Source organism: Dreissena polymorpha, chromosome 7, assembly GCF_020536995.1.
Source record: "Dreissena polymorpha isolate Duluth1 chromosome 7, UMN_Dpol_1.0, whole genome shotgun sequence".
Classification (NCBI taxonomy): domain Eukaryota; kingdom Metazoa; phylum Mollusca; class Bivalvia; order Myida; family Dreissenidae; genus Dreissena; species Dreissena polymorpha.
Window position 1 is genome coordinate 47,325,565 of NC_068361.1, and position 19,290 is coordinate 47,344,854.

Genomic DNA, 19,290 nt, shown 5'->3' on the forward strand with positions numbered 1-19,290 from the left:
TAAAAGCGGAAAGTGTTGTCCCTGATTAGCCTGTGCACAGGCTAATCTGGGACAACACTTCACGCACATGCATTAAGCCCAGTTTTCTCAGAACAAGGCTCATTTATATATATCTCTGAAACAGAAAATGAAAGCGCACATCAAGAAGAACGCATGTCTGTGTTGGCGGTCAATGTTGCAATGGAGCGCTCAGTAATACTTGATCTTGAATTAACACCGCAAAAGGATGTAACAGTACAATCATTTTGTCCATTGCTACATCATTTCTCAACTCTTGCAATTGAAATTGTAGCACTTTAAGTCAACAAGTCATTGAACTGATTTTGCCGCTTCATAATATTAATTTATGCCTATCAGATGCTTTAAAATGATATTCAAACGGGATATGTGAACGTATTTTTGACACAGTAATAACTAGTTGTTAAATAATTCGAAACTATAACGCCACAGATTGTACAAATCATTACATCGCAAAAGGCGAGTAATTGAGCATCACAATTAATGCGTAGTATGACAGAAGATAATTTTAAACCATGGGAAAGCGTTAAAAGAATAACCCAATAACAAACACCAAGATTGACGTCTAAAATTAAAAGTGTTATTTTTGAACATTAAAAATGTGCTCCCCCCCCCCCCCCCCCCGAGTATGTTTCCACACAGTTGTCCATGCATTGAACAACGATCGGCCAGGTAAACAAACAAGAGGGCCTGAAGGGCCAAAGTCGCTCACCTGAGATAACAAGATATTATTGGGACAAATCTTCTGACCAAGTTTCATGACGATCGGAAAATAAATGTGGCCTCTAGAGTGTAAACAAGGTTATAGCCATATAAGGAAAAATGGCCCGCCCCTGGCGGGCATGTTTTTCAACCAACCGGCACCATTTATTAACTCTTCCAAGATATTATCAGGATGAATGTTCTGACCAAGTTTTATTAAGATCAGACAGTAAATGTGGCCTCTAGTGGGTTAACAAGATGACTGCATACTGCACAGGCTAATCTGGGACAACACTTAACACTCATGCATTAATATTGGTTTAACCCTTTGCATGCTGGGAAATTTGTTGTCTGCTAAAATGTTGTCTGCTGAATTTCTAAAATTAGCATTTTCTTCGATTTTTTCCAAAGAATTCTATCAGAATAGCAAACAATTTGGATCCTGATGAGACGCCAACGTTCTGTGGCGTCTCATCTGGATCCAAACTGTTTGCAAACGCCTTCAAAATTCGGTTCCAGCACTGAAAGAGTTAATGTGTATCATCCAACAAGGTATTCACACCTATCATGATGAATGATAAAGATCCACAAGCTCTATTTGAGCCTCGTTCTGAAAAACATGGCATAATGCATGTGCATAAAGTGTCATCCCAGATTAGCCTTTGCAGTCCTCACAGGCTAATCAGGAATGACAATTTCCGGCTAACCTTGATTTTCTGTAAGGAGGGACTTCCTTGAAACTAAAAATACCATAAAAGTGGAAAGTGTTGTCCCTGATTAGCCTGTGCGGACTGCACAGGCTTATCTGGGAAGACACTTTACGCACATGCATTAAGCCCAGTTTTCTTAGAACAAGGCTCATTTATATATATCTCTGAAACAGAAAATCGTAAACCCTTAAATGGAAACTGTAAAACTGAATCTAAAGGTAATTGCTTTCACTTAACGTTGAAAATCAACACACAATAATGTGATACAAGCATGACATTAATAACTGAACGCAAGAACAAAAAACATTCAGAGTTTTATTTATGGAGTGATAATTTCATAGATTTTTTTTAATTCCAGTCTTAAACAAAATTAGTCGAGACTAACTCACAAACAATTAGTTTAAAAAGTTTGTATATCAGTACTCAAAAAATAGCACAATTTAAAGCACTCCCATTGCTACTGATCAACAAGAATGACCACGCTGTTCCCATAGTGTTCAAAATCACAGATGAAACAAAAGTATTACACATGTGAAATAAAACTGCTGTACATTTGAAATGTGTAGAACAAAGTCTATAAACTCCTATTCACTCAAGCGGTGTCCATTGCAGAATCAGACCTGCTAGTGACAACCTGAGTGGATACGATGTCAAATGGAATCTTCTTCACCTCCGTGGATAGAATGGCAGTCGTGCCTCGCTTGAAGCCGTAGTTGCCCTCCCTAGGGTAGAACGGGAATATGACAGAGTTTAGTTGATAAGAACAGTCATTAGAGACTCGGTCTGGAAAATCTGGGCTTAAACCATATGTGTCAAATGTTGTCCCTGATCAGCCTTTTCAGACAACTTTTTAACAATTTTTTGTTTCAAATAAGACTCTTTTAATATATAAAAAAAAAACAGTTCAGACCGAAAGTGTTGTCCCAGATTGCACAGGCTGATCTGGGATGACACCTTACGCACATACATTAAGCCCAGTTTTCCCAGAAAGAAAGCTCATTTTGTCATTAGGATAAATCACTGAATATAACCCATGGGAAAAAAACAAAATAATACATAGGACATGAGCTCCTGTCACTTTTAAAGTTTACAGGACCTTTCATGATTACCAGACCTTCTTCTTTAACAAAATAAAAAGAAATACCTTTAATTAAGTAAATCTCAAATGTTCACAATGCAAACAGCTCATAGGTCTCCAAATGCTAACATATTAAGAATTCAGTTGGCTATTTAAAAAGCATCATTACTAAAAGATTTACAATAGTGTAGTCTTATGCCTTTGAAATCGTTTTTGACCAGATCAAAAAAAGGCTTAAGGTTGCATGGTTCCCGCTACATTGTATATTGACAAATGTTTGTTTAAAGGCTTAAACCAATTAACATCGAGGTTATATTGACCAATGAAAAAACCCAACTCCTTCTCACTTCACAGAAGATAGCAAGAGCACATGACTGGTTGGTTATACATCATTATATGTTATCATACTTTGCCATATTCAGCTTAGTAAAATGAAAATCGTATATTTTTCTGAGAGGTACGCAGTTTTGTTTTAATTCATACCAAAACTAATAGTTTAACACTTTGATTTTTCACAGATTCAAAAACAAATATACCAAAGATTGGCCATTATTTATCGTAATGTCCAATGTCCAATGTCTTTCGTATGGGTTGCAGTATGTTAAGCAAAAGAAGATATTTTACATACACTGCCTCATACATCCAATACATGCAAACCCTCAAAAAGTCATATTTATAAAAGGTTGTGAAATATTTTTTCATGTTCGTTGAAGTTCATAAATAAATCATACAATGTGATGCGCCACACATCCAGATTGGCAATAATCGATACATTGAAATCGTACTTTTAAAGAGACTGTTAATGTGATGGATTGAACACAAATATATACATCATTAAGTCCAATTGCTGACATGTATTTGAAAAACAATGCAATAAAAATAAGACTCAATCAGAATACAAATAACAGTTATATCTCCTAACCTTTTCCCCTTAATGTTGGCCTCGTCAAAAGGTCGCAAGTATTCAACCTTGTCCTTGGTGATTACACAAAGGTCAACATTTGACCCTGAGCCAAGGTCATTGAAGATACCTGCAGCAATAGCATCTCTCACCAACTTCATGGCTTCTGCTTTCTAAAACAATATTGAATTAATGTTTTAGTCCACAATTTAAATGTGCAAGTTCGCAATGTTTGAATGTGAGAACTTAAGAAGTTAACTTTTCTATTTAACCAACCTTTTCAGCTTTATAGTACTGTTTTCTTGCTAGTTTTATTTTTGAATTTATATTAAAAGATATTTGTTATTTTTGAATAAGTTTAAGAAAACGTCTACCCTTGTAGACAATCAGGAGCTGTCCCAAGAGTGACTGCTCAGCTATTATTTCACTTTGATAGTATCATGTACCTTTTCTGGCAGTCACCTAATGTAATGACCACAAGGACATCATAAAAGTTTAATATCTGAAGTAGTTTTATAGTATGTAATAAAAGATGAAAATGTATAAATTAATGCAAGAGATAAGAATGTGTCAAGAAATCAGACATACAAACATTTCAACAATTAATTTAGCTGATTTCAATTTCTTAAGTCTTTATATCTACCTACACAGAAAATTACAGCACAATACCTCCCTATTGACTCAAAGAAATCATTTTTGAGCAGAAATAATCATTTTTCTATTTTCATCAACAGTGACATTGACCTAATTGATCCCAAATGCAGTCCAAACATAGATGTCAGTGTAAGTTATCTACAAATGTATTGCACAAAACCTCCATCCGAATACAGTTGTGAAGTGGTAATTGTTTTTCTATATTTAGTAACAATCATCTTGACCCAACCAACCCTAAATGCAATCTCTCAAGTATGTGATCTACCTACACACACAATTTAACAAGGGACAAAATTGTCACAAAACCAGGTTTTCATTGTGAAAAAAAATCTGATAAAGGGAGACAACTCAAACTGAACTTTTTAAATGAACAAACAAAATTAACACCCTTTGTAAGTTTGTTTTAAAATAAATCTATTTTTAGTCGTGGCGACCTTGACATTGGAGATATTGACGTGATTCTTTTGTGCAACACACCGTCCCATGATGGTGAACAAATGTGCCAAATGATTTTAAAATATCATAATGAATGACATAGTTATAGCCCAGACAAGCTCATTTATGGCTATTTTTTACCTTTGAACTCAAAGTGTGACCTTGACCTTGGAGATATCGACGTAATTATTTCGCGCGACACACCGTCCAATGATGGTGAACAAATGTGCCAAATGATTTTAAAATCTGACAATGAACGACATAGTTATGCCTCGGACAAGCTCATTTATGGCCATTTTTGACCTTTGAACTCAAAGTGTGACCTTGACCTTGGAGATATAGACGTAATTATTTCGCGCGACACACCGTCCAATGATGGTGAACAAATGTGCCAAATGATTTTAAAATCTGACAATGAACGACATAGTTATGGACCGGACAAGCTTGTTCCGCCAGCCCGCCAGCCAGCCAGCCCGCCAGCCAGCCAGCCCGCCCGCATTCGCCAATCTAATAACCAGTTTTTTCCTTCGGAAAACCTGGTTAAAAACATTATCTCCATCTCACATGAAGTTGATCTTGACCCAACCGGCCCAAAATGCAACTACATGCTAGGGTTACGTGTCAGCTAGACATCCAACACGTGTGAAGTTTCAAGTGATTATCTGTAGTAAAAGCAGGGATGTGGAGATGATGCACATTTACAGTAACCAATTTTCTACATAAAAAGGGACATAAATCAGCTGAATTGCTAGTCAGAACTATGAAACTTGGTCAGTGACCTCACACTTTGAACCAGAACTTATGTGCGAAGTTTTAATTGAATACCTGCAGTGGAAACAGTTCGAAACAGTGATAAGCAAAATCGATTTTTTACTTACACTAGGGGGCATGATTCTGCTAAATTGCCAATAAGAAATATTGAACTTGGTCAGTGACCTCACAACATAATATAGAAAATATGTGTGAAGTTTCAATTCAATACCTGTAGTAGGAACAACAAGAGCACCGCCTTGCGGGTGCAGACCACTACTATTTTCTTTTTAAAGGTGAAGGGACTCTCATTTTCAATCACAAAGGAGGGAGGGGTGGAGTGAAGAGGGGTGCATTGTGTGGGGGTGTGGACATTTATTACATTATCTTTCAAAAATGCGAAAAAAAGGAAAAAAAAAATCAGGGGTGGGGGGGGGGTGGGGGGGGTGAGGGGGTGGGTGGGGGTGGGGATTCTTGGGTGCGATGGTTGGACGGTATTTCAAACATAAAATAATAAAAATAAATATTTGTGTTTTTTAACCGTTTCAAAAAAAATAATTGGAGGGGGGGGGGGGGGGGGTGAGGTGGGGGGGTATAGTGTGAGGGTGTGGTGGTAATTTGTGAGATGATCTTAAAAAAAAAAAAAAAAAAAAAAAACATTAGGGGGGGGATTCGGGTGGGGGAGGGGGGGTGGGGGGGGGGGGATTCTTGGGTGCGATGGTTGGACGGTATTTCAAACATAAAATAATCAAAATAAATAGTTTTGTTTTTTAACCGTTAAAAAAAAAATAATTGGGGAGGGGGTGGGGGGGGGGGGTATAGTGTGAGTGTGGGGTGGTCATTTGTGAGATGATCTTATAAAAAAATAAAAAAAAATAGGGGGGGGGTTCGGGGGGGGGGGGGGGGGGGCAAGGGCGATGGTTTGGGTGGAGTCTATTGTGGTATGTCAGGTAAGAGTAGTTTTGTCAAAGTATCAATCAAATCTAATCATAAATAAAGAAGTTATGGCAATTTTAGCGAAATTTAATAATTTGACCTTGAGAGTCAAGGTCATTCAAAGGTCAAGGTAAAATTCAACTTGCCAGGTACAGTAACCTCATGATAGCATGAAAGTATTTGAAGTTTAAAAGCAATAGCCTTGATACTTAAGAAGTAAAGTGGATCGAAACACAAAATTTAACCTTATATTCAAAGTTACTAAGTCAAAAAAGGGCCATAGTTCCGTAAAAATGACATCCAGAGTTATGCAACTTGTCCTTTTACTGTACCCTTATGATAGTTTGCGAGTGTTCCAAGTATGAAAGCAATATGATACTTTAGGGGTAAAGTGGACCAAAACACAAAACTTAACCAAACTTTCAATTTTCTAAGTATAAAGGGCCCATAATTCCGTCCAAATGCCAGTCAGAGTTACATAACTGTGCCTGCACAGTCCCCTTACGATAGTCAGTAAGTGTTGCAAGTATGAAAGCAATAGCTTTGATACTTAAGGAATAAAATGGACCTAAACACAAAACTTAACCAAAATTTTCAATTTTCTAAGTATAAAAAGGGCACATAATTCAGTCAAAATGCATGCCACAATTATCTAACTTTGCCTGCCCAGTCCCCTCATGATAGTAAGTAAGTGTACCAAGTTTGAATGTAATAGCATTGATACTTTCTGAGAAAAGTGGACCTAAACGCAAAACTTAACCGGACGCCGACGCAGACGCCGACGCCAAGGTGATGACAATAGCTCATAATTTTTTTTCAAAAAATAGATGAGCTAATAATATGGAGATGTTTCCTAATAACCTTAATCAATTTGTAAGTTCAAAAAGCAGGATAATTCTGCTACATTTCCAGTAAGAGTTACGGATCTTGGTCAGTGACTTCACACAAAGCCCCCAAACACATGTGTGAAGTTTCCATTGTAGTAAAAAACAGTGTGAGGAGTTGTTGCATGTGCAACTTAACCAGACCCTTACTTAGACACTGACATTTGGATGAATAGTATAGCTCAGGCTATTCTGTGAATAGTTGAGCTTAAAAGGCATTATAAATAAGAGGTTATTTGTAGATTTGGGTAAATGACAAAGTTTTAATTTTATGGTTAACCCTTTACCACTTAGATACATATTTTGACGCATTTGTAGACCCATGGAAAGTTATGCTAAATTAAAGAGCTTTTTTACTAAATTCAAATTTAAAAGGCTTCATTTCCAACCCTTAGATACTGATGAGCAGCAAACAGCATAAAACCTGAACAGACTGTGAGTTACTCGCAGGCTGTTCTGGTTTGATGCTGTTTGCACACGTCCATTTTCACTTTACTTCTGAGTGGGAAAGGGTTAAACAATAAATATTTTTATTTGTGCGGTAGACACCAATGAAAATATACCTTTTCTATAATGAGTGATATAAATATTTAATCATTCTACCAATGCAACACATTTTCATATGTGTTTATGCTTTTGAACAACGAATATAAAAAATAAGCTTTAAAAGCTTAAAGTTCATATTTTTATGTTCTATTATGTCATAAAAATGTCAGATCAACAAAGGCGTAAATGAGCATGGTGGGACAAATTATCAGTGCATCATTGTAGCTTCATGATATTTACATTGATATTCATAAAAAATTGATTTGTAAGAATAATTAACTGAGACTGGAAGACCGATGTTATTAATGGCAAAATACAGTAAATTAAAAAATTCAGATTTAGAATAAAAATATTCCCGAATATAAATTTCAAAATTTACAGCCGAACTGAAATACCTAAAGCATTGGCAACAATACATACAAATTATTATATTATCAGTTGAATTAATCTTATAATCTGTTTAATGCTGACAACAAAATGTTAAAGCCCTACCTCCATGTTAGGTTTAAATCTGTCTTCAAATGTTGCCATGGCAGCAAGAGATCCAGATCCTGTAAACAGAGAAACATGTTAGTCTCATCATCCGGCCTACATTGTGGGACTAAACCCCCATGTGACAAACTATACACAAATGTGTGGAACTAAACTCCCATGTGACCAATTATACCCACATGAGTGAAACTAAACCCCCATGTAATGAATTATGCCCTCATGTGTGGAACTAAACCCCCATGTGACCAACAATACACAGTTGTGGGAACTAAACCTCCATGTGACGAATTATACCCAAATGTATGGAACTAAATCCCCATGTGACGAATTATACCCACATGTATGGAACTAAACCCCCATGTGACGAACTGTACCCACTTGTGAGGAACTAAACCCCCATATGACGAATTATACCCACATGTGTGGAACTAAACCCCCATGTGACTGACTATACACAGATGTGTGGAATTAAACCTTCATGCGACAAATTATACCCACATGTGTGAAATTAAACCCCCATGTGACAAATTATACCAACATGTGTGGAACTAAACCCCCATGTGACGAACTAAACACACATGTGACAATTTATACCAACATGCGTGGAACTAAACCCCAATGTCACCCACGTGTGAGGAACTAAACCTTCATGTGTACAACCATACTCACACCCACATGCGTGGAACTAAAATCCTCATGTGTGGAACTAAACCCATGTGTGGAACTGAACCCTCTTTTCGGAACTAACCCCCCACTGTGTTGAAATATACACACATGTGTGGAACTAAACCCTATTGTGTAGAACTTAACACCATCTGCAGAACAAAACCCCATGTGTGGAACTTAAACCACATATTTGGAATTTACCCCCCACTGTGTTGAACCAAAACCCCCCACTGTGTGAAACCTAACCCCACTGTTTTGAACTAAACCCCCATTGTGAGGAACTAATCCCCCCAACTGTGTGGAACTTAACCCACAACTGTAGCTCGATTGGTCATTTTCAGCTCGGGTACTACTTACATGTACCCCGGGTACTCTTCAGTATACTTACATGTACCCCGGTTACGGTAAATATACTTAAACGTACCCGTTCTATATTAGACTGTACCCGAGTTGTATTCTTTGGCCAAAATCCGATGCTGTAAAACGCGCTACCGATTACTGTACAAGGATATTGTTTATCTTCAATTAACTTCTCTTAAAAAAAAAATGCATGAACATGCTTTTTGAGTACGAGTTTCGATAACAAAGAGGCCTTTTAACAGAAAATTGACATAATTGTGAACATAATTAATTTTAAAAAAAAATGCAGACAACGACCGATTAAGCGGTAAAACTTCCTAGTACGTTTTAGTATGTTTACCGTTCCCGGGGTACATGTAAGTATACTTAAGAGTACCCGGGGTACATGAAAGTAGTACCTGAGCCGACAATGACCAATCGAGCCCAACTGTGTGAAACTAAATCACCAAGTGTGGCACTTAATCCCTCATAAGTGGAACCAAACCCCAGTGTGGAATTTAGCCCCCATGTGTGGAACTTAATGCCCATGTGTGGAACTAAACCCCCATAAGACGAACTATACACAGTTGTGTGGAACTACCCCCCCCCCCCCCCATTGTGACGAATTATACCCACATGTGTTGAACCCCATTTGAACTAAACTCTCATGTGTAGAACTTAACCCACTTGTGTGGAACTAAACCCTATATGTAGAACTATACCCACTTGTGTGGAACTAAACCCTATGTGTAGAACTATACCCTCATGTGTGGAATTAAACCCTCATGTGTGGAACTAAACCAATGTGTGGACCTGAACCATCATTTTTTTAACTTACCCCCCACTGAGTTGAACTATATCCACATGTGTGGAACTAAACTATTGTGTGTGGAACTAAGACCCCATATTTGGAACTTAACCCTCCCCTATTGTGTTGAACTAACCCCCCTCCCCACACACACACTGTGTGGCACTAAACTCCCTTTGTGAGGAACTAACCCCCCAACTGTGTGGAACTTAACTCCCGTCTGTGTGGAACTAAACCCCCATGTTTGACACTTCATCCCCCATAAATGAAACTAAACCAAAGTGTGGAATTAAGCCCCCATGTGTGGAACTTAACCCCCATGTGTGAAACTAAACCCCCATGTGTGGAACTAAACCTCCATGTGCGGAACAAAAACTCCATGAGGGGGAACTATACCCCACATGTGGAACTTGAACCCCATGAGCGGAACTAAACCCCCATTTATGGAAGTAAACACACATGTGGGAAATTTAACCTCTATGTGTAAAACTAAACCCCCATGTGTGGAAATAAAAGCCCCATGTGTGGCGCTATACCCCCAAGGGTGGAACTAAACCCCCATGTGGGGAGCTATAAACCCTTTGTTTGGAACTAAACCTTCATGTGTGACATAAACACTATGTGTGGAAGTATACTATCATGTGTAGAACTACACTCACATGTGTGGATCTATACCCTGTGTGTGGAACTATGACCCTGTATGTTGAACTAAACTGCCATGTGTGGAACTTAACACCCATGTGTGGAACTAACTAAAGCTCTAATGCACAGTACACTGCATCTCCAATATATCGCGGTTGAAGGGGTCCAAAGATCGCGACCGCGATATATCCAGTGCGCGATACAAGTCCAGAAAGGTCTCAATAAATAGCGTAGCATATAATGTGTCAAATTTCACCAGTGTTTACAGTTCATTTATGGCGCCGCTATATATTCCTGTCGTAATAATTGCAAATTAATTATAACATGTGCAATTTGAACTGGAATAAATAATATCGTAATATGTTTTGATTATCGTGATAATTGTTATGCCATTATTTATTTTTATTTTCAGGTACGATCTAAACTCAACTGAACGAAAAGTATAAGCGTAAAATACGTATGAAGACGTATGCAGTGTATGTGTACTAACATTCGAATCTACCCTATCAGATGGTCCGCAAGACAAAGGAAACAAACCACTATAATTTAAAATTGTTTTAATTTTATATTTACAGACGTAACAAGATTCATCACAAGAAGAATGCGCAGTTCTAATAAAAATATGGCGGACATGACATTTGTTGAATTGTTAATAAAGAATATGTACATGGCGTTAACATAATCAACATACATACTCTGCTTGAAGCCGAGCGTTTTTGTTGGTATTGATGGATTGGGCCAGGCTTATGTCGGGGAGCATTTTATAGTAGAGGCCTGTTTCATTGCAGTTATATATTTGCGACGGAACGTAGCCCCCCTCTTCTACTATTTTTTCAACTGCTCCGGATATGCTTCGGCTGCTTCTTTGTCCGCTGATCGCTCCTCGCCCCGGATGGTTACTTGACTTATGCTATGGCGGTTTTTGAAGTTTCGTAACAACCCGGCGCTACCTGCGAACGAGGCGTCTTCTGAATGGAGCATATTGTGGAATTTCAATGCCTGATGCTGGATGTTAGGACCCAATATCGGCATTCCTTCTGTGTGAGCTTGCGTGAACCAGGTCATCACGGCCTTATCGAGCTCGTTGTCTTGAGCGCTTCGGAACCGTTTACTTTTTTGGTCCAGTATGTCCATATCAGACAATGCTGCTCTCAACTTATCTTCGTCTTTCAGCCATCCTCGTAGTGTACTTACGGGGACACCGAATTCCTTTATTACAGACGATCGAGACTGATCAAATTTTACCTTCTCTATGATCTCGATTTTTTCAGTTATCAAGAACTGTTTTCGTTTACGTGTGGCGGTAGTGCTTGTAGCCATTTTTGGTTAGTAATTCGTGTAGAGACAGAATGCCCAATAGCAAAATTTAATGCTTTATATACCAATAAACTGACATTACTATCGAGGATGTGACACTAATAACTCAAGTGCTGCAAACAACTCAAACGTGTGAAAACAACACTGTCACTTATGGTCTGTTTTCACGCTTCACTGTGTGTCAAGTAAGCCGTGAAATAACAAGTGAACTAGCCAGCACTGGTTTTTATCGCAGTTGGCATATTCTCAGATTAAAACTTTATAACAAAAAAATATAAAAATAACTACATTAAGTGATTATTCTCGCCGGATTTTTTGGGAGCCATAGCCGACTCGCGATATATTGGACAGTGCGATTTAACGGACCGCAATATATTGGAGCTGCAGTGTATAACAATGTCTCCTTTATTTCCACCAGTTGATGTTTATCATGTTTTTTTTTTCATGGTTTTACGCACATGCATTAAGCCATTTTTTTTCCATATTCTCCAGCTAAACAAAACCTGTTCCACTTACCCATGGTTACATAGGGCAGTTTGTCTGTGGAGCCGTGGGGGTGTATGCTGTACAAGTGAGGACCTGTCACGTCAACCCCTCCCAGCACGAGAGCCGCACTGATGTGGCCCTGGTATCTGAAAAAAACAACACTTGGCACTTTTATTCACTTTTCAAAACTCTCAACTTAAACTTTCTGTCGCAGATTTTGGTTGTTTTTGTTTTACTATTTCTGTCATATTACAGTGTTCAGTTATCCTTTCAAAATGAAGCATTTTTGTAAAGGTCAAAATCAACAAGGTGGTTTCAGACATTTTAAAAGAAAATGTTCAAGTGTGATGAAATATTCCAGACTGGATGGTGACTGACCACATTAGCTGCCCTTTAGCCTTCCCTGCTCAGAAGCAAAGTGTCAACAGCTATATGCAACCAGCATAAAACCAAAATGGCCTGCAAGTAACTCACAGTCTGTTCAGGTTTGATTCTTCTTTCAGCTCATCAGTATCTTTAGATTGGAAAGCATTAACACTTGAATATAGTTTTTAATTAAGCTAACAATTTTGGGACTAGAGGCTTTTGTTAAAAAAATGAAATTTCAAAAGCCCATGAGTCAATTTGCTTACATTTTTTTGGACATCGTACAATCTCAGTTTGGAACAATCTACCTCAAGACATTGCGCCATGTGATACTGTAATAAAGTTCAGGACTCAACTAGACAAAATGGCGCTGCCGCGGTCAACAAGTATCCCTACGCCTAAGCTTTTGACCCAAGGGTAAGATCAAAATTCCAAATAGTGCACTGTCACACATATGCTCATAGCTTCCATGTGTTAAAGTTTCAAGGTTCTTTTGCTAATAGTGTAGAACGATATAGTGGCCAGGACGGATGGAAGGCCGGACATACAGCGGAGATAACCACAAAAAAAATCCCCCTGCTGCAATTCGGAGCGTGGGGATAACAATTAAAATTCTGACCGGAGTGGAGATATTGAAAATTGAAGAAGTTTAAAGGAATCAACAAGCTGTAAGAGCTGGTGAAATTCCCTACAAGACACAAGATAGGTTTGCCTTTTTTTCTAATATGTCCAGTTTCAGTGCTCATTTTATTAGTTCACTCGCAGATAATGCCTTTTTGAAACAAAATTAATGCAAATGGGTATTTTTCCGAGATAAGAAAGGGCCTTTTATCATTTTATGCGTACTTTATTAAGAAGGAAAAGAAAAAAACATTGCCTTTTGATCTAAAAGCTAATGTTTAGACATAATTGCTCACCTGAACAGCATCTGCTTGAGGAGCCTATTGGCGGTGGTCACCCTGGGTGTGCGGCCGGTGTTCAGCTTGTGCAGCTCCAGCTGGGAGGCAATCATCTGAGTAGTCATCTCTGTGTCCGCAGCGGTACCAGCACCACAACAACTGCAGGGCAGGGAAATAGGTCAAACTGGGATCATCTATATATATTAACTGCAGGGCAGGGGAATATGTCCAACTGGGATCACGTATATCAACTGCAGGGCAGGGGAATATGTCTAACTGTGATCATGTATATATCAACTGCAGGACAGGGGAATATGTCTAACTGGGATCATGTATATATCTACTGCAGGGCAGGGGAATATGTCTAACTGGGATCATGTATATATCAACTGCAGGGCAGGGGAATATGTCTAACTGCGATCATGTATATATCAACTGCAGGGCAAGGGAATATGTCTAATTGGGATCATGAATATATCAACTGCAGGGCAGGGAAATATGTCTCACTGGGATCATACATGTATCTACTGCAGGGCAGGGGAATATGTCTAACTGGGATCATACATATATCAACTGCAGGGCAGGGGAATATGTCTAACTGGGATTATGTATATCAACTGCAGGGCAGGGGAATATATCTAACTGGGATCATGTATATATCAACTGCAGGGCAGGGAATATGTCTACCTGGGATCATGTGTATATCAACTGCAGGGCAGTGGAGTATATATAACCGGGATCATGAATATATCAACTGCAGGGCAGGGAAATATGTCTAACTGGGATCATACATATATCTACTGCAGGGCAGGGGAATATGTCTAACTGGGATCATACATATATCAACTGCAGGGCAGGGGAATATGTCTTACTGGGATCATGTATATATCAACTGCATTAGAGGGGAATAGGTCAAACTTGGATCATGTATATATCAATTGCAGGGCAATGGCATATGGCAAACTGGGATCATATCCAATTAGGATCATGTATATGAATCTACTGCATGAGAGGTGAATTAGTCAAACTTGGATCATGTATATATCAATTGCAGGGCAAGGGAATATGGCATACTGGGATCATGTATATATCAATTGCAGGGCAAGGGAATATGTCATTCTGGGATCATGTATATATCAATTGCAGGGCAAGGGAATATGGCATACTGGGATCATGTATATATCAATTGCAGGGCAAGGGAATATGGCATACTTGGATCATGTATATATCAATTGCAGGGCAAGGGAATATGGCATACTGGGATCATGTATATATCAATTGCAGGGCAGGGGACTATGGCATACTGGGATCATGTATATATCAATTGCAGGGCAAGGGAATATGGCATACTGGGATCATGTATATATCAATTGCAGGGCAAGGGAATATGGCATACTGGGATCATGTATATATCAATTGCAGGGCAAGGGAATATGGCATACTGGGATCATGTATATATCAATTGCAGGGCAAGGGAATATGGCATACTGGGATCATGTATATATCAATTGCAGGGCAAGGGAATATGGCATACTGGGATCATGTATATATCAATTGCAGGGCAAGGGAATATGGCATACTGGGATCATTTGAGCCGCACTCTTGGAAAACTGAGCTGGATGCATGTGTGTTAAGTATTGTCACCGATTAGCCTGTGCAGTCCACACTGGCTTATCAGCAAAGATACTTTCTGCTTTTATAGAGAAGTCACTTCCTAGCAAAAATCCATTTTAGGTGGAAAGTTTCATCCAATATTAGTCTGCACAGAATGCACAGGCTAGTCTGGGGAAAACTTAATGCACTTAATAATAAACTTAAACTTAATCATTAAGCCCAGTTTTCCCTGGACTCGTATATGTAACAACAAAGCTTGTTAGTTACTGGGAGGCCATAATCTGAGTGGTTATCTCAGTGTCTCACGCAGCAACAATAACTGCAGGGCAGGAAAACATGTCTAACTGGGCTCATATGTGAGTCTTGTTCTGGGAATACTGGGCTTAATGCATGTGTGTAAAGTGCCATCCAAGATTAGCCTATGCATTCTGCACAGGCTTATCAGGGATGACACATTGCCCATTAACTGACTTAGTTTAGATACTTCTTTTAAACTAAAACTTCCATAAATGTGGAAAGTGTCATTCCTGATTAGCCTGTGTGGACTGCAAATGCTAATCTGGGACAATACTTTACACACGTGCAGTAAGCTCAGTTTTCCGAGAATTAGGCATATATAACATAAAAACGTGTAAGTAACCATCGATTTCTATAGTTTAAGATAGCCAGTCCAACCTCTTAAGGAGCTAATTACTTGGTATAATAATAATACATTTTTTTATTTAATTATATTATTATTAGTTTGCAGAATTTTTGCTCATGCATTTTTTTCTCAGCACCAACCTAGCTACATGTTAACTGTAGTGTTTAACGGTCAGCATATACAAATAACAAGAGGGCCATGATGGCCCTGAATCGCTCACCTGACTCATTAAGATCAGATGAAAACTATGACCTCTATTGTCTACACAATGTTTTTCTATGATTTGACCTAGTGACCTAGTTCCTGACTCTAGATGATCCAAATACAATCCCAATCCAGATTTCATCAAGATAAACATTCTGACCACAGTTCATAAATATTGGATGAAAACTGTGACCTCTATTGTCAACACAAGGTTTTTCTATTTATTTGACCTAGATTTTTACCCCAGATGACCCAAATACAATCCCACCCAGATTTCATCAAGAATTCTGACCAAATTTCATAAAGGTTGGATGAAAACTGTGATCTCTAATGTCTACACAAGGTTTTTCTATTATTTGACCTAGTGACCTAGTTTTTGACCCCAGATGACCCAAATAAAATCCCAACCCAGATTTCATCAAGATAAACATTCTGACCAAATTTCATAAAGATTGGATGAAAACTGTGACCTCTATTGTCTACAGAAGGTTGTTCTATTATTTGACCTAGTGACCTTGTTTTTGACCCCAGATGACCCAAATACAACCCCAAACTGGATTTCATCAAGATACACATTTTGACCAAATTTCATCAAGATTGGATGCAAACTGTGACCTCTACTGTCTACACAAACAAATTGTTGACGGACGGACGCACGGACACACGCAGGCACGCACAACGAACGTGGGACATCACACGATCACATAAGCTCACCGTGTCACTTCATGACAGGTGACCTAAAAATATGTGTCGGAGATAAACATGAACAGTTGTGGTTAAAATCCCATAGAAACAAGGGCTGTTTGTAAAACATGCATGCCCCCCTATATGGGCTATAAGTTGTAATAGCAGCCATTGTGTGAATACGTTTTTTGTCACTGTGAATGGTGGTGGTGGTGGTGGTGGTGGTGGTGGTGGTGGTAGTAGTAGTAGTAGTATTAGTAGTAGAAGTAGTAGTAGTAGTAGTAGTAGTAGAAGTAGTAGTAGAAGTAGTAGTAGTAGTAGTAGTAGTAGTAGTAGTAGAAGTAGTAGTAGTAGCAGTAGTAGTAGTAGTAGTAGTAGCAGTAGCAGAAGCAGTAGCAGCATTACAAGACCAATACTTAAGAATGATCAAATGGGAAAAGGTAACCTAGCACTGGCAGTAAATATGGGGCTCATTTACAGGTCAGATTTGGAATCTCTGCTGTAAAATGAGATTTTGAATGAATTAAAGGGAGGCAAATCTGTAATAAAAAGAACATGCATAAACCGTAGTTGTTTCCCTTGTTTGAACCATGCTAAATCCTTACAAGTTTGGAAAGAATTGGATGAAAAATTTGGACTTTATTGCATAAACACCATTTTCTCAATTCAAGGGGAGGTAATTCTGTACTTCATGGACCAATAATGCTCATTTTTTGTAGGGTTCGTGTCCTCATTGATATAAAGACCATGTGCAAATTTGGAAAGGATCGGACAAAAAATGTGGAAGATTTTTGAAAGTTTTCACAAAATAGGCAAAAACGAATAAACATGCAAAGTTCAACGAGCTCCTGCGGCCATGTTTTTTGACGAATCAAATTTCTTTGAACAACTTTTTCAGGGGAGCCTTCAAAAGTCATCCCTGTGAAATTTTTTGAAAATCTGATGAGCGGTTTCTGACAAGAAGATTTTTTAAGTTTTTTACCATATATGGTCATGGCGGCCATCTTGGTTATGTGATCAATTTTTTGTTAACAATTCTTTTGTCCCATGACCTAGGGATGCTCCACATGAAATTTAGTTGAAATTGGCTCAATGGTTTAGTAGAAGAAGATGTTTACAAATTGTTTACAGACGGACGGCCGGACGCCGGACGCCGAGTGATCACAATAGCTCACCCCGAGCTATCGCTCAGGTGAGCTAAAAACATAAACCACTGTGCTTCTACCATTGCTTCTGCTGGTGCATACTCTGTACACTTACTACATGTTGTCAGCGAGGTAGTGGATTTTGCTGCAGTTCTTGTCAGCTACCACGGTGTCCTCAGTGGCCCTCGTGTCGGCTCCCAGCACCACCCCATCCTGTAACACACCACGACACGAACATGGGGAACCGGTGTATGTCTGAGAATATAAGCCTTATTCTGGGAAAACAGGGTTTAATGCATGTGCATTATCCCAGCAAGAAAATTACTCCAAAATGTCCTTTAATGCAAACCTTGATACATTTGTAACAAGATATGTGTTTGTCAGAAACACTATGTCCCCTTTTTGCGCCGCTTTGAAGCTATATATTTGACCTTTGACCTTGAAGGATGACCTTGACCTTTCACCATTCAAAATGTGCAGCTTCATGAGATACACATGCATGCCAAATATCAAGTTGCTATATTCAATATAGCAAAAGTTATTGCAAAATGTTAAAGTTGGCGCAAACCAACAGACCAACCAACCAACAGACAGGGCAAAAACAATATGTCCCCCACTATAGTGGTGGGGGACATAATAAGATTAAATAAATGGACCAACCTCTGAGAAAATGGGGCTTGATGGATCTGCGAAGTGTTGTCCTAAGTTATTCTATGCAGTATGCAGTTTACTTAAGGGCACTTTCCAAATGGGCGAAAAACGAAAAATTTCCCAATGGCTGTCTTAAATATTGCAGTTTTAAAACAATATATCTTTTTTTTGTAAATAAAATGCAAAAGTTGGTTAATTTCCCTATGCAGCGCTATGGCTTGAACCTAGGTAAATATAATATTGACAACTAACAACACTTAGCTATAAATTTTTAAATAAATTGTAAGCAACAAATCAAAAACACCAATGTCCCAATCTAAAGATTTCAGTTGCAATTTTTTTCAATATCAATATTTAAACAAGAGCACCGCCTTGCGGGTGCAGACCGCTCATCTATTTTCTTTTTAAAGGTGAAGGGACTCTCATTTTCAATCACAAAGGAGGGAGGAGTGGAGTGAAGAGGGGTGTATAGTGTGGGGTTGTGGACATTTATTACATTATCTTCCAAAAAAGCGAAAAAAAAAAAAAAAAAAAAAAAAAATCGGGGGGGGGGGGGGGTATAGTGTGAGGGTGTGGTGATAATTTGTGAGATGATCTTAAAAAAAAAAAAAAAAAAAAAAAAAAAAATCAAAAAAAAATTTGGGGGGGGGGGGTGGGGGGGTGGGGTGGGGGTATAGTGTGAGGGTGTGGTGGTCATTTGTGAGATGATCTTATAAAAAA

General features: G+C 38.6%; 2 protein-coding genes across 2 annotated transcripts in view; one reads left to right on the forward strand and one right to left on the reverse strand.

Moving 5' to 3' along the window:
• LOC127838009 (ribonuclease 3-like) overlaps positions 1 to 19,290 on the forward strand; it is a 521,860-nt gene that overhangs the window by 244,898 nt on the left and 257,672 nt on the right. The window lies entirely within an intron of this gene.
• The window catches only part of LOC127838020 (proteasome subunit beta type-7-like), a 29,827-nt gene continuing 12,268 nt past the window's right edge, over positions 1,732 to 19,290 (reverse strand). The window contains exons 3-8 of the mRNA XM_052365524.1: positions 18,035 to 18,132; positions 13,648 to 13,788; positions 12,395 to 12,510; positions 8,107 to 8,165; positions 3,431 to 3,582; positions 1,732 to 2,152 (exon numbers count right to left, since the gene is read on the reverse strand). Coding sequence (XP_052221484.1) covers positions 2,023 to 2,152; positions 3,431 to 3,582; positions 8,107 to 8,165; positions 12,395 to 12,510; positions 13,648 to 13,788; positions 18,035 to 18,132 — 696 coding nt within the window. The 3' untranslated portion in view covers positions 1,732 to 2,022. The remainder of the gene's footprint in view (positions 2,153 to 3,430; positions 3,583 to 8,106; positions 8,166 to 12,394; positions 12,511 to 13,647; positions 13,789 to 18,034; positions 18,133 to 19,290) is intronic.